Below are 12,314 nucleotides of genomic sequence, written 5' to 3'. Positions count from 1 at the left end.
ACCAATTGGTAGTTCTCCGATGTTAGTTTATGATTTTCTTCATCTGCGTGTCTATTCCATTTGGGTATAACGAAAAAAAAAGCAGCCATCACGAACCTGAAATTGAAGAAAAAACATTTTAATATTTAATTCACACAAAAAAAACTGAAAGTAAAACTTACAAACAACAAAGGTGAAATTTTTTGACAGCTTGTTAGAGTTGAACTGAAATTTTTTACTATTTCGATGAGCTCTGATGCTGCAAGGGCTATCGGCAAGAATTGCCAACATTGAATCACCCCTCATCATAGCGTGAAAGGCTGGATATGTGGACGATCTTTTGATTTTTTTCAAACAATGCGGAAATGAAGCTTAAGCTGAAACGTTTCTTGAATAGCAGATTCAAATGAAGGATTTAGACGAAGAAAAGTTTTGTCTGGAATTGCGAATAACAAGAGATTGCGAGAAAGGCAAGATTTTCATCGATCAGCAGAACTACATTGAGGAAATTTTGAAGCGATTCAATATGGCAAATAGTAATGCTGTGTCGACTCCTGCAAATGCAAGTTTGAAGCTAGACAAAACGATGAGCCCTAGCACTCCTGAAGAAGTAGAAGTGATAAAAGCTGTTCCGTTCAAGCAGGCAGTTGGTTCTCTTTTATACGCGGCTCAAGCAACCCGACCGGATATTGCGTATGCAGTAAACATGGTGAGTCAATTTTGCAGCGATCCAGGACAGTGGCACTGGGAGGCCGTAAAGCGAAATCTGCGGTATCTTCGTGGAACCACTGAAGCACGATTGGAATATTCGGCGAATGGCACCTCGCAACTAACCGGCTATTCCGATGCGGATTGGGGAGGAGACGTGGATACGCGGAAATCAACTACGGGCTACATTTTCATGAAGATGGGAGAAGCTGTTTCCTGAAGCGCAAAACGACAAGCAACCGTGGCGTTATCGTCCTGTGAGGCGGAGTTTATGGCACTATCGGCAACGGTTCAAGAGGCTCTCTGGAGCTGCTGGAACAAATAGAGGGTAAGCAGGTCGTACCGGTATTGTGTGACAACCAATCCGCAACCTGTATCGCCGGAAACAATGGTTTCAGACCCCGCATCAAGCATGTATCCATCCGTTACCATTTCATCAAGGACTCTATTGAAAATGGCGACATCAAACATGGCTGCAGCTCTACAAGATAACAACCAGCGCACAGTGGGAAAAATCGACTCAAAAAACGGATCTTTTAACGCCGCTGATTTCAGTACTTGAAGTTGACCATTTCTGACGTATAAAATTACGAGAAATCGATTGGTGCTAAATTCATTCACCGCACGGCACAGGAAGTGGTCCATTTTGCCCCATTTTGCTCTTTTTTCATACAAAAAGAGAATCAAAATGTACTTTCAAACAACTAACACGACTATAGATCGTTAAAAATAGCTGCAGGTGTAATTAGAGGTTAATAAAAACCATAAACGTTTATGAAAGATCCTTTTAAATGCTTATTTTGCCCCATATGCCCTAACAACTGGTGGAACAACTTGTGGATTTTATATAATTATGAATGGATTTTTAAGGTAACTGATTTTAATTTGATTTTTTTTTGCATAAACAAAAAGCGCTAGATCTGTTATCACCAGAATCATCTTTTTTTTTTTTATCTGTATTAACGAGATTTTTAGCCCTAGGCTAGTTCATCTAGAATCATCTTTATTAGTTGTCAAATTTGCCCCGTTTTGCCCTATTATCATAGTAAAAATGAGATTTAAAATGCATTTATAAGAAACAGATACTGCTATGGAACGTTGAAATTAGTTTTAGTTGCAATTGAAAGCTAACAGTTATCATGCGCATATATGCAAGATATTTTCCTTATTTTACCCCACATGTTCCTTAAGCTGCTGGATAATAACATATTTTGAATGGTTTTGTAATGTTGCTGGATGCAAAACATGAAGTCCTGAAACATCTTGGATATATACAAATGCGGTTTATCGATTTATACTAGAATCATTTTCGGAACGGTATGAATAGCTGTCCATTTCACCCCAATTAGCCGTGATTTTTTGTCATGTAATGTTTAAATTAATTTGACCTATTTTTTTTGTTATGTAATGAATAAATTAATTTCCCTTATTAGCATTGGTACTGAAACGAATGTTATCAAAAAACATATATGACTTATTCTACAATTTCAGCTTTAGATGAGGAATTAGGGGAATATTGAGCATTTTATGAAATATGTCAAATATGCGCTAAACTGATTGAATAGGGCGTCTTTACCCTTTGGAGCCGGATAATTTCACCAGTGCTGCCGCCACCTCGCTGGCCTCGAACACGTTTGTTATGCTCGGTTTCATCGCCGGGGTCTTATTGACTACTCCGGCTTCAAAGGGTTTTAAAGCACCAAATTATATATTTTTGAAATGCTTCACTTAAGCAGTTGTGTGCATATTTGCTACAAATTAGATTATGATTAATGCTTATTATTCCCTGAATTCCCTACCAGTCATATTTTTAGCTGTCCTTTCGATTACATTGGTTTTACTACCAAAATTTCATCAATTCAGACATTAGCAAATGCGAGAAATCAATCAATGCAACAACAAATCAGGGCAAATTGGGGTAAAATGGGTAAAATGTATATTTAAAAAATTAACAGAACTTCATGCATTGCAACCAGTGACATCTCAAAACAATACGAAAAATGTTATCATCCAGCAGTTTTGGGGACATGTAGGTTAATATAGGGAACATATCTTTCATATATGCGCATGATAACTGTTAGCTTTCAATTGCAACTAAAACTAATTTCAACGTTCCATAGCAGTATCTGTTTCTTATAAATGCATTTTAAATCTCATTTTTCTATGATAATAGGGCAAAATGGGGCAAATTGGACAACTACTGAATATGATCCTGGTGATAACAGATCTAGCGGTTGCCCGTGTAGCTGCCGGCTTAGAATAGCACTACGGACCACCTGTTCCGGGGGTAAAAGCTCACCAAACAGGTAACCCCAATCCAAGGTGTCAGGCGACCCGTGCTGAGGGATGAATGGTTGAGGGAGTTTAAAAGATGCTCGATCTTTAACGGAGCCCGTAGCGTGGGTAGATCGCCTTTTTGGGTTGCGTTGCGGAGATAGATCTACCAAATCGAAATCTAGTGTCGTCCTATTTTTCAATTTTGGAATATGTGTTCTGGTAATTCAAGGAATTATAGTATTTAGTCATTACTACTGGTGTTTTGGTGACTTCCAGTTTTTGAATAAAACTGAGTTTACCAACTTTAGCAATTAGAATAAGAGTATTAAAGATATAACATGACAACTTTCAGTATGCAATCTACGAATTACTCCGTTACCACGCAACGCAACGCAACGCAAAACTGAGTTTACCAACTTTACTTTGCATATAGTTAAAAACCTCACCATCTGAGGCTAAACTCAATGCAAAGGAAATCAAATTGGGTTAGGGATCCATGTATGTACTAACTCTTCGAAGACTGGAAAGTGCTAGTATGCAAGGAACATACTAGAATCCTTATTACTGAACACATGTTACATTATTGGGATGATATTGCTGCTAATGTTAAAACCCGGGTCCTAAACTTCCTACTGGGGAAAATTTAGCAGTAAAACAAGGGTGATGCTAGATTTCCGATGCATGGCCAATATCAGTACTCTTGTTTTGTTTTCTAAGAAAACAAAACAAAAACTGTATCAAAATCGATACTTTATTGCCCCTCAATGGCAATTGAGTAATGCGACATGCACTACACTAAGGATACGGGTAATGTCACAATAGATCTAAAAACTGGTCGCAGTGACAAACCCGAACAGGAATAAAAAAAGCGCTTTTTGTTTATGCAAATTCATTCATAATTTTATAAAATTCACAAATTCCACCAGTTGTTGGGGCATATGGGGCAAAATAAGCATTTCAAAGGATCTTTCATAAATGTTTATGATTTCTATTAACCTCTAGTTACACCTGCAGCTATTTTCAACGATCTATAGTCGTGTTAGTTGTTTGAAAGTACATTTTGATTCTCTTTTTGTATGAAAAAAGAGCAAAATGGGGCAAAATGGACCACTTCCTGTGCCGTGCGGTGAATGAATTTAACATCAATCGATTTCTCGTAATTTTTTACGTCAGAAATGTTCAACTTCACGTACCGAAACCAGCGGCGTTAAAAGATCCGATTTTTGGGTCGACTTTTCCCACTGTGCGGTGGCTGGTGACCGGGGCGTGCCCGGTCGTCGGCATTGAAGCGATCGGTAAGTTGTTGATGCTGCTAATCTAGGGAAGTGCAACGAACCAACCTCCAGAGAAGTTGTGTACCCAACAAACACTATAACGATTTACAGAATAAACTAGAGTGAATAAACTTTTCCTAGAAACAGGAGTAGCACGAGAGTACAAAGTGCCAGTTAAAAAAAAAAACAATTTTCACGTTAACCTTCCTAATACATAACGTTGGGAATTGCTCGCTGATGTAGCGTACTCTGACAGCAGCTCTCCTTATGTAGCGTATGGTTAATGGGTACCCAAGCAACTAAAAGTTTGGATTCCTCTTAAAGAACGAACTCAGAAGTTCAAGTTTGGTTCTATTCCGGTTTCGTTGAACCTAATTCTCCAAAAAGTTACTCATGTATTGTTTATGAACTTGGAAGTACATGTACAAGCTTATGACTTCTCTTCAAAAGGACATTAAAGTAGAAAAGCGGTCCAGAAAAAACTTACTTTAAACTTTTCAGCAGAGTTCAATTAAAATTTAATCGAACTCATGTTGAACTTTTGCGTGCCTCTAAAGCTCAAATAAAGTTCAGTTGGACATATTCCAACAACTTGAAAAGTTCCGTTTCGAACTTGTTTGGTTCTTGTTTTGAACTTACTACTCAAAGTTCAGATAAATATTAACCGTACCAAAAGTGAACTTCACTTCAACTTCGACGACAGCGGAGCCCGGGAGATGTTCTCATTCAATTAAATCACTCGGAAATGGAGCTCAGCAGCCACAGTTTGTGTTAATTTCACAAGTACACTTTGTTTCACTATAATATTTCATCGTACTTACTTTTAATCAACGCAAAGCATCCGTAATGTGTGGCTCAAAGGCTGCCCCCGCAGCGGGCAACTGTTCCGCCTCGGATTCCGCCGGAGTTTTTTTCGGCTGTGCATATTTTTTTTTCAGCTGTGCTGGATGTTTCCAACCCCGGCTCACCTGTCGCTGCAGCGCGCCGGTAATCGACGCGATCGTAATCACTGGAAACCAAGCTGGAAACTTATAATCTTTTCTGAAAGTCGATACACTGGCCCTAATTTATTGCTTTGCACTGCGAACCACAACAAACTGAAAATGTCAAACTGTGTAAGTTCACAAGAAGTTCCACATGAACTTCTTTTGAACTTTCGACTTCAAAAAGTATTCCAAGTTCAGAGAAGGTTCACACGCGAACCTGATTGAGCTCTACTATATGATATCAGCACATTGAGTAAAATCCCACAGTGCCCAACAACACATACATGGAGTAGTGGTTAGGCACCGGCTTTCAACGAGGAGAACCCGAGTTCAAATCTCAGTAAGTAAACAACATCAAAAATTATTTCAAGGTATTAATCAATTTGGATTCCACATGAACTAATGTCACTTAATAATAAATTGCTATTGAGGACTAAACACATTTTTGTTTATTTTTTCGAAGTTTATTTTGAAGCTGAATAGCGTTCCTTTCAGCGACATAAGTGTACTTTTTGTGAACTCAAGTTCGGTTAATTACTTAAAAAGTGAGCTGAATAGAATGCTATTCATCTTCCTTCGAGTAGCTGATTAAGCCCAAACATGCTATTTTATCTGAACTTTTGGTTGCTTGAGATAGGAGCCTACACGCAGATAAAGGTGAAAATGCACTAAGATTGCCTTATTTGTCTACCATGGTTGTAGATTTATGGGGATTTCACTCGCGATCACGGTGCAACATCCTAGGTCTACGAAGTATAGTTCTCTTGAGAAGTAATTTTCAAAAATGTGCTAGAGCCTCAAAGAACTTCCGCGAGTACAAGCGTAGTCATCACTGATACGGTTTAAAACCCTACATGTTAAGGAAGGGAAAGGGTCCAGACATTTCAGAGGTTCGTGCCCGTGGAGGGGGGAGGGCATGCGTATTATGGTTACGGGAACTTTTACAACTCTAACTCGTCCTGCCGACTGGACAACACTTACGAGGATATCGACTACCTTGAGCTTCGGAACACCCTGACTTGGTCTTTGACACGTCACGTGGCCTTAGTACGATCCCGTCGACGTCCGTATCGCGCGATAACCCGTACCCAATACCCCTCTCGGTTGCTCCGATCGTTCCCTCATCCGCACCACACGTTCGTCTTTTTTCGGCGTCCATTGCCTTCGTACTTCCGATCCACCATCGTCGTCGAATTCGTTACCAATTTGAGCATGCTCGTCAGTACCAACCACACACCACTGGTGCGAACTTGGACGATCGGATGGGGTTCAAGTTGAACCTTATCGCGGGAAAACATATATCCTCCTTTCCCAAAACATCAGCCAAGCAAAATGTTACTGTTTCGTACGGTAACAAAATATGGGTCTTAAGATCTATAAGAATGGCCAATGGAGTATTATTACATTACTGATGCGTTGCAACATCCTATAGTCCCGCAAAGTAGTGATTTCTGTGTGGTACTGAATCTGCATTCTTATTCGACTAGACTTCCGATGCACGCTAGTAGCACATGGTCTGCCAAATGCACACCAAGCAATCTAGTGGGCGTGCAAACTGTCATCGCGTCACTACTTCGTGAACGTCAAAGTGTAAACACAAGTTACTTCCTGGGGGCACCCGCTTGTCCACAATAATTCCAAGCTCCACAATTTCCTAGGATGTTCTAGGACATCCAAGAGCTCTCGCAAATAGAGGCCTTCAGAAGTATAAGCGATGCAACACCCTGCAGGTCCATAGAAGATAGTCTCGTAGAGTACTGATTCCAAGGATGTTCTCGGTCTTCCAAGTACTCCCTGGGATAGTGGGTTGGAGTCAGGCCCTGCGAGTCAGCCGTAAAAAAGACTAGCACCAAAAGATCAACAAGAATGTGAACCGATACCAATGGCGACGACCACAGCACAGCGACGAAAACTTGCGATTGGAAGCTCGGTACGCGGAACTGCAAATCTCTTAACTTCATCGGGAGCACCCACATACTTGCCGATATACTGAAGGTCCGCGGGTTCGGAATCGTAGCGCTGCAGCAGATGTGCTGGATAGGATCTGATGGTTAAACTGCGCCCAAAACTCTCCGTTAATAACAATGTACGGTACCAGCGGCCGCCCCCGTACGATCTAGAGCGACTGAACATACATACCGGATGTCGCCACCGCATACCAGCAGAATCTCGAGGCAGCGTTGCCGGACGAGGGTGTGCTCGATGTGACCCCTCTAGAGGACTGCTGGAGTACAGTCAAAGCAGCCATCAACAACGCAGCCGAGAGCACTATCGGGTACGTAGAACGGAGCCGACGAAACGATTGGTTCGACGGAGAAGGACGCAGTGCGGGCGGTAATGCTGCAGCATGGAACCCGACAGAATGTGGGGCGATACAGATAGAAGCGGAAGCAGCAGACCCGTCTCTTCCGGGAGAAAAAAAAAACGCCGCCTGGAAGAAGCAGAGTGCGAGGAAATGGAACTGCTGTGCCGTTCACAAGAAACACGTAAGTTCTACCAGAAGCTCAACGCATCTCGCAAAGGCAACGTACCGCATGCCGAAATTTGCAGGGATAAGGACGGGAGCCTCCAGACGGACAAACGTGAGGTGATCGAAAGGTGGAAGCAGCACTTCGACGAGCACCTGAATGGCAAAAAGTATTTAGGCACGGGGGATCAAGGCAGCGGAGGATATGACTATGTTGGCGCAGCAGAGTAAGAACTCTGAGCAAGAAATGCGCAAACCAAACAACGATAATTTATAAACAAATGGATCAGCAGAAACGCGATCAGGCCACCCGGCCGATGAACGCGCTTATGCTGATCCCGCAGAAAGGGTCACGTAGCCACTACCGAGAACGAGGCCTCGATAGAAAAAGATTTTCGTTAATAAATGAGTAGAGTTTTAACATCAGTGAGAGCAACACGTTTATCGTACGGAACGTAAAGAAATCCCCTTTCAGGTTAGACAGGCTAGTCTGGGACCACAAAACCAGGACCTAAGAACGCAGTTAAGACAACGGGAACGAACCAACTTCCACGCTGAGGGAAGTTAAGGATGCCATCCACCAGCTCAAAAACAACAAAGCGGTTGGAAAGGACGGTATCGCAGCAGAACTCATCAAGATGGGCCCGATAAAGTTGGTCACCTGTCTGCACCAGTTAGGAGTCAAGATCTGGGAAACTGAACAGCTACCGGAGGAGTGGAAGGAAGAGATAATCTGTCCCATCCACAAGAAAAGCGAAAAGTTAATATGTGAGAACTTTCGAGCGATCGCCATTTTAAATGCCGCCTACGAAGTGCTATCCCAGATCATCTTCCGTCGTCTGTCACCTGAAGTAAATGAGTTCGTGGGAAGTTGGCAAGCCGGTTTCATCGATGGCCGGTCGACAACGGACGAGATCTTCACCGTACGGCAAATCCTCCAGAAATGCCGTGAATACCAGGTCCCAACGCATCATCTGTTCATCGACTTCAAGGCGGCATACGACAGTATCGACCACACAGAGCTATGGAGAAACATGGACGAGAACAGCTTTCCCGGGAAGCTTACCAGACTGATAAGAGCAACGATGGACATTGTGCAGAACAGCATAACAGGGTGAACTATCCAGTTCATTCGAATCTCGACGAGGACTACGACAAGGTGGTGGACTTTCCTGCCTACTATTCAACATCGCCCTGGAACGTGTTATGCGACGAGTCGGGCTCAACAGGCGGAGTACGATCTTTGCAAAATTCGGCCAGTTTATCTGTTTTGCGGATGATATGGATATTATTGCTAGAACATTTGGAACGGTGGCAGAACTATACACCCGCCTGAAACGCGAAGCAGTAAAGGTCGGACTGGTGGTGAATACGGCTAGGACAAAGTACTTGGTAGGTGGGACTGAGCGAGACAGGACAAGCCTTGGCAGCAATGTTACGATAGACGGGGATACTTTCGAGGTGGTAGAAGAATTCGTCTACCTTGGTTCCTTACTAACGGCTGACAATACCGTTAGTCGTGAAATTCGGAGGCGCATCAGCAGCGGAAGTCGGGCCTTCTATGGGCTCCAGAAGAAGCTACGGTCTAAAAAGATTCACCCATGCACCAAATGCACCATGTACAAGACGCTAATAAGACCGGTGGTTCTCTACGGACGCGAGACATGGACGATGCTCGAGGAGGACCTACAAGCACTTGGAGTTTTCGAGCGGCACGTGCTATAGATGATCTTCGTCGGCGTGCAGGAGAACGGTGTGTGGCGGATAAGGATGAATCACGAGCTCTCTGCACTTCACGGCAAACCCAGAATCCAGAAGGTGGACAGAGCCGGAAGGATACGGTTAGCAGGGCATGTGTCAACAATGCCGGATAACAACCCTGCAAGGCTGGTGTTTGTTATTGATCCGGTTGGCACAAGAAGGCATGGAGTGCAAAGAGGTCGATGGACGGACCAGGCAGAGTACACTAGTACCGAGTATTGTGGCGTACCTACTATTGTGTGATTATATCTTGTTTTAATGTGATATTGGGTAAATAAATGTATGTGTGTAATCACCAGACTCGAAAGGGTTACCTAATGGTTCATCCAAATCCATCGGTCGTAAACTATATCCATAGCGATGTAGAAGCACGGTACCGTTTGAACGGACATCTAAACACCACGTCCTGTGCTGAACAAGACCAACCTTCTCCGCAGCTAGGAAGGTAGGTGAAAACACCGTTTGTGAGTGGTTAAATCGTTTGTTCAAATATTGTAACTAAAACTAGGCATCCCCCTCCGACTTCGGGGTCCAACCGTAATGGTGGCAAAAGAGTGAGTGGTGCTCCATGTTTACCAGGAACAAACTACACGCTCGTGTTTACCCTGTCACCAGCATACAGCAGCCAGCCGGTAGTTTAGGTTTGCGCTTGACGGCGGCGATAGGTACGTTCCTAACGAGGAAAAGGGAACGGTGGACAAAAATAATCCTCAACGGACTAATTTTTGATAAAACTTTTCCAACAACCGTACCTACACCGGCACACCTGATTTAATGTATGCACTTGGAATTTGTAGTAGCGGATGTTTGAATTGTACATGTTTTGATGGCATAAATTATCAACACACGAGGCTGGATGCGACTGGTGGAATCTAAACAGCATCTGTGAAGGGCTTGTGCCTGTTTGGATTGTTTGATTTGAGCTGTGATATATGGGGAAATCAGAACTCAACTGAGCACTGATTTCTTGTACTCTTTGCAAAAATTGTCAATGTGAAGATGTTTTATTAAAATTAATGGATATTTTATTTAAACTTCTAAACTCACACGAAGACAAAATTTAGAATTACGGTACAGCTGGCTAAGAAGCTTACTATCTCAAAGTTCTTTTGATAAAAACTTTTACAATGAACGCCTGGTTGAATGATCGCAACTATCGCAATTGTACAAGGAACGAAAAAACCGTGCTGAAGGGCAACGGTGGCTCACCGGGTAAGTATCGGGACGGATTTCTCTATACTCTTCATATTACAGATGTAACAACGGCTTCCCATTCATTTATTTATTTAGTATTACATCGTTATTACGATAAAACTGAATCAACAATTCCTTGCCGCACAATCGGTTCGTGGCTGCAGTCCTCCATCCTCGGCCACATTCCCACATTTGCCAGATTGTTCTGTACCTGGTCCGCCTATCTTGCACGCTGTCACACGCTGCCCTATAGGTCTTCTTGTACCATCCGGATCACTTGCGAACACCAGCTTTGCAGGGTTGTTTTCCGACATTCTCACAACATGCCATGCCCATCGTAGCCTTCCAGCTTTTGCGACCTTCTGGATGCTAGGTTCGCCGTAGAGTGATGAGTAATGATGCGTCTTGTTGTCTGCGATTGATTAGAATCCAAGGTAGACGAAATTTTCCACAACCTCGAACGAATCCCCAACTATCATAAGGCTTGTCCTCTCGTTCCCGTTTCGACCTACCCAAGCAGCACGCATATCTCAAAGAAGTGACGGCAGTGCAAGTTAATTTTTCGCGCCGATTAAATTTGTACCATTGTCGGAGAACAAATGCTGAGGCCTGTTTCGTCTTCATCTCCACACATTCAGAAAAGCGTTCATTCAAAAAGAAGTTCAGATCGATGAAGAGTTCGAGGTGAACTGCCTTTCTGCCGTAATTCTGCAAAGTGACGTAATCGACATCCTAAGTTTCAACGTCATTTGGAATATATCAGGCAAAATAATAACACTGTGGTATGCTCGCTATATCAGAATGCAAGATCTAGTCGTAATCTAGCATATATGGAAGAAAACTTAGAGAACGACCAGGCGTTTGATGCAGAATAACCAAAAATATGCCGAAATTGTCAATGTCGCTTACGTCACTTTGCAGAATTATGGCAGCTTTGTACTCAAGTAGACAAAAACGCAGATTTACCATTTCCAGCCTGCAGCTTTGCCATGAAAGGCCTTTAGAAAAACTGGGCCACAATAATGAACCTCTTCGCAGACAAAGGCTTCATTTGCGGTGACTCCGGTAATCGGCAGTTGGCCAATTTGTTGTTGAATTGGTTACAAGTTCGCTCTACTGAACTCGTAACAGCTTCGAATAGCACTCCGAACAGCTCTCGGAACATCCTGAGGCCATAATTCGTTGCAAACGGCTTCAAGAATCATCTGAATCCCACCATCAGTAGGAGGCGGGTAAAGGGGTGAAATTCGGGGAGAAGATTTGGTGCTTCACGTCGTAGGGTGTATCAGCTAGTCGCACCCGGCCACCGACACGGATAAGCCCATCAGCGTCAACGAATGGGCTTAGCAGGTGAATGGGTGATTTACTAGACACTATGATTCGTTCTTTTTTTTTTCAGGCGCTGCAGATCATATGGGAAACTTTTCAGTTTCTATGGTTTAGAAGGAACAAAAAGACTAATACGTGAAACAATGCAGATCCACAGACTGAAGACCAGTGGCACAGGCGAATCTTTCGATGTGGAAGTTTGTGCCAAAAGGGACTAAAAGCCGTGCTATCGTAGGTCAACGATTCTTTCTTTATAGCAACGGAGACGTCGTAGCGGAAAATATCCGAATGTCCAGATGCTTTCTTTAGGATCGAACTCCAAAAACAATTGTGTCCCGA

At 43.0% G+C, this 12,314-nt stretch overlaps 1 protein-coding gene across 1 annotated transcript; it reads left to right on the top strand.

Annotated features, from left to right (window-relative positions):
• Nucleotides 1-385: 385 nt before the first annotated feature.
• Nucleotides 386-907, top strand: LOC134289024 (uncharacterized). The gene has a single exon (XM_062855012.1). It carries the CDS (start codon nt 386-388, stop codon nt 905-907), a length of 522 nt encoding a protein of 173 aa, XP_062710996.1.
• Nucleotides 908-12,314: the final 11,407 nt, after the last annotated feature.

The sequence above is a fragment of the Aedes albopictus genome, chromosome 1, assembly GCF_035046485.1.
Source record: "Aedes albopictus strain Foshan chromosome 1, AalbF5, whole genome shotgun sequence".
Taxonomy (NCBI): domain Eukaryota; kingdom Metazoa; phylum Arthropoda; class Insecta; order Diptera; family Culicidae; genus Aedes; species Aedes albopictus.
Note: the sequence above shows the minus strand (reverse complement) of the source record. Positions and strands in the feature narration are given on the sequence as shown.